This window comes from Poecilia latipinna, unplaced genomic scaffold (assembly GCF_001443285.1).
Source record: "Poecilia latipinna isolate Pla-1442-1.1 unplaced genomic scaffold, P_latipinna-1.0 Scaffold628, whole genome shotgun sequence".
Lineage (NCBI taxonomy): Eukaryota > Metazoa > Chordata > Actinopteri > Cyprinodontiformes > Poeciliidae > Poecilia > Poecilia latipinna.
In genome coordinates this window covers 201,194-203,292 of record NW_015113244.1, presented here as the reverse complement: position 1 = coordinate 203,292, position 2,099 = coordinate 201,194, and the positions used below count along the sequence as shown (strand labels likewise).

Genomic DNA, 2,099 nt, shown 5'->3' with positions numbered 1-2,099 from the left:
TTTTCAATTATTTTATTTTTCCAATAACCAGGTTAGTGTTTAAAACCATATTCAGATTTATTGAAATAAATCTTTATTTTTTTTAATCTTTTTTCCTTATTGGTTTTTAGCATCAGACCAGGACGTATTCAGCAGATTAACAGTTTTTGTGTTTTCATCATTCTTAGTTAATTTGATCATTAATTAGTTTTGGTTTTTTCTTTATAATCACCAGTTAAATAACTTAATTTTTTTTAAACAATCCTTCAGATTATTTGGATCAAAGATCTTCAGTTTGATTATTGATATTGGTTCTGATTGCAGATCGTCTGAAATCTGAATCAGAACCAAATTATGACATTAAAAAGAATCAAAAAGAAAGACCGGATCAGAACGTTTCTGCAGGAAGTTCTGCTTTAAACCAGGTCCAGAAAAACCTTTTGGGTCAGTTACCAGAACCAGAACCAGAGGAAGAAACACCAACTGAAGACCAAACTAACACTTTAGCCAGAACCAGCAGAACTTCCAGGTTCTGGTCCGGTTCCGTCAGGCCCAGCTGAGCGCCCCGGCCAGCAGAACCTCCAGGTTCTGGTCCTGCTGGCGGTCCAGTAGGCGCTGCTCCTCCAGCAGCGCCACCAGGGCGTCGCGCTGCTCCACCACCTCCAGCATCTCCTCCAGGATCCGCCGCTCCTCGTCCAGCTGCTCCTCGCCCTTCAGGTGATCTGAAACATCGGGCTGGTTAGACTGCAGCCCGTCTGGGTCGGAACCCGGTTCTGTTCGGGTCGCCTCACCGTCCACGGCCATCCGCTCCCTCAGCTCCTGCTGCAGGCGGCTCTGTCGGTCCTCCAGCTGCAGCTCCCGAGCGCTGAAAGCAGAACCGCCTTCAGTTCTGAGCCGACCCGGTTCCGATCCGTATCCACTCACATACTCACAAGATCATGAGTTCCGACTCGTATCGGACCAGAGAGTTCTTCTGCTGGACCAGCCGGAACCACTGCTGCATCAGAACCAGGTTGTCCAGTTTGCCCAGTCCTGCAGTCACAGCAGAGCCGCGCATCAGGCGCCGTCGTCATGGAAACACTACAGGTAACAGACACTCACCTCCCAGGTGAAGCTCCGTGTCTGGACCGTGGCTGGAGTCCTCCCAATAGTCTGACAAGAACCAGAACCAAGAGTTCAGGAACGGGTTCGTTTAGATTCAGGTGAGTTCAGGTAGAAGCTGCTGGTTCTGGTCGGGTTTCCTTTGGGTTTTATTAAAACCCAGGTGTGTGTTCAGGTGTGTTCTGCCGCCTGGCTCACCTGCTTCTCCTCGCAGAGCTTTCTCCACCATCACTCCTCTCTCCTCCAGCTCTCTCTGCTTCACCTCCACCTGCTGCAGCTGCCGCTGGATCATCTGAAGCAGACGGAGCGGGATCACGGTCTGGACCTCACCTGTCCTCAGGTAAACTCACCTGTCCTCAGGTAAACTCACCTGGGCCTTGTGCAGCCTCTTTAGCTGCTCCTTCTTGGCCTGCCTCCTGGCCGCTCTCTGGACGCGGCGGGTGATTTTGGCGTCCAGGTCTCCGTCTCCGTCCCCTTCCTGGTTCTGGAACATGGCCTCTCTCACGCTGAGGCTGGACGGCTCTTTGGGCGGGACCAGGACGCCCAGAACCTCCGTGGGACAGGAAGACTGTCCATCCGAGTCCGGGACGCTGTCCCTCACGCGCTTCTTCCTCTGAAACAAATGGCGGCTCAAACCTGGACTGACAGCATCGCTTGCAGGACAGGTGAGTCTTACCTTGACACCATACGACCGCCTGAAGGCCAGAGCATGAGGGACGTAGACCTGCAGACAGACAGGAAGTGGACACAAGCAGAACCGGAAGGAGTTAGTCAGCTAGCGGAACCTCTCGGACAAACGAAGGTTTCAGGTTCGGCTGAGATCGTCTCCAACCAAACCGACTCTCAGTTCCTACCTGCTGGTTCTCCTCTTCATCCTCCTCTTCCTCCACGGAAACTTTCTGCAGTTCAGACACGAGATCGAACAACTGCAACTGCAACTGGAAGACCAGGACATCACAGTCCAGGTATTAGTCTGATCCACAGTCTGCTCTAAACCCTTTACATTACAGGAGTCTGTG

At 51.7% G+C, this 2,099-nt stretch overlaps 1 protein-coding gene across 12 annotated transcripts in view; it reads right to left on the bottom strand.

The window, feature by feature from the left end:
* Positions 1 to 463: 463 nt before the first annotated feature.
* The window catches only part of LOC106954104 (protein-methionine sulfoxide oxidase MICAL3-like), a 22,863-nt gene continuing 21,227 nt past the window's right edge, over positions 464 to 2,099 (bottom strand). For all 12 annotated transcript variants that reach the window (XM_015043352.1, XM_015043355.1, XM_015043351.1 and 9 more), the window contains 8 exons: positions 1,935 to 2,018; positions 1,757 to 1,804; positions 1,451 to 1,693; positions 1,279 to 1,372; positions 1,081 to 1,131; positions 912 to 1,011; positions 771 to 844; positions 464 to 701 (listed from right to left, as the gene is read on the bottom strand). In XM_015043352.1, coding sequence (XP_014898838.1) covers positions 526 to 701; positions 771 to 844; positions 912 to 1,011; positions 1,081 to 1,131; positions 1,279 to 1,372; positions 1,451 to 1,693; positions 1,757 to 1,804; positions 1,935 to 2,018 — 870 coding nt within the window. In that variant the 3' untranslated portion in view covers positions 464 to 525. The remainder of the gene's footprint in view (positions 702 to 770; positions 845 to 911; positions 1,012 to 1,080; positions 1,132 to 1,278; positions 1,373 to 1,450; positions 1,694 to 1,756; positions 1,805 to 1,934; positions 2,019 to 2,099) is intronic.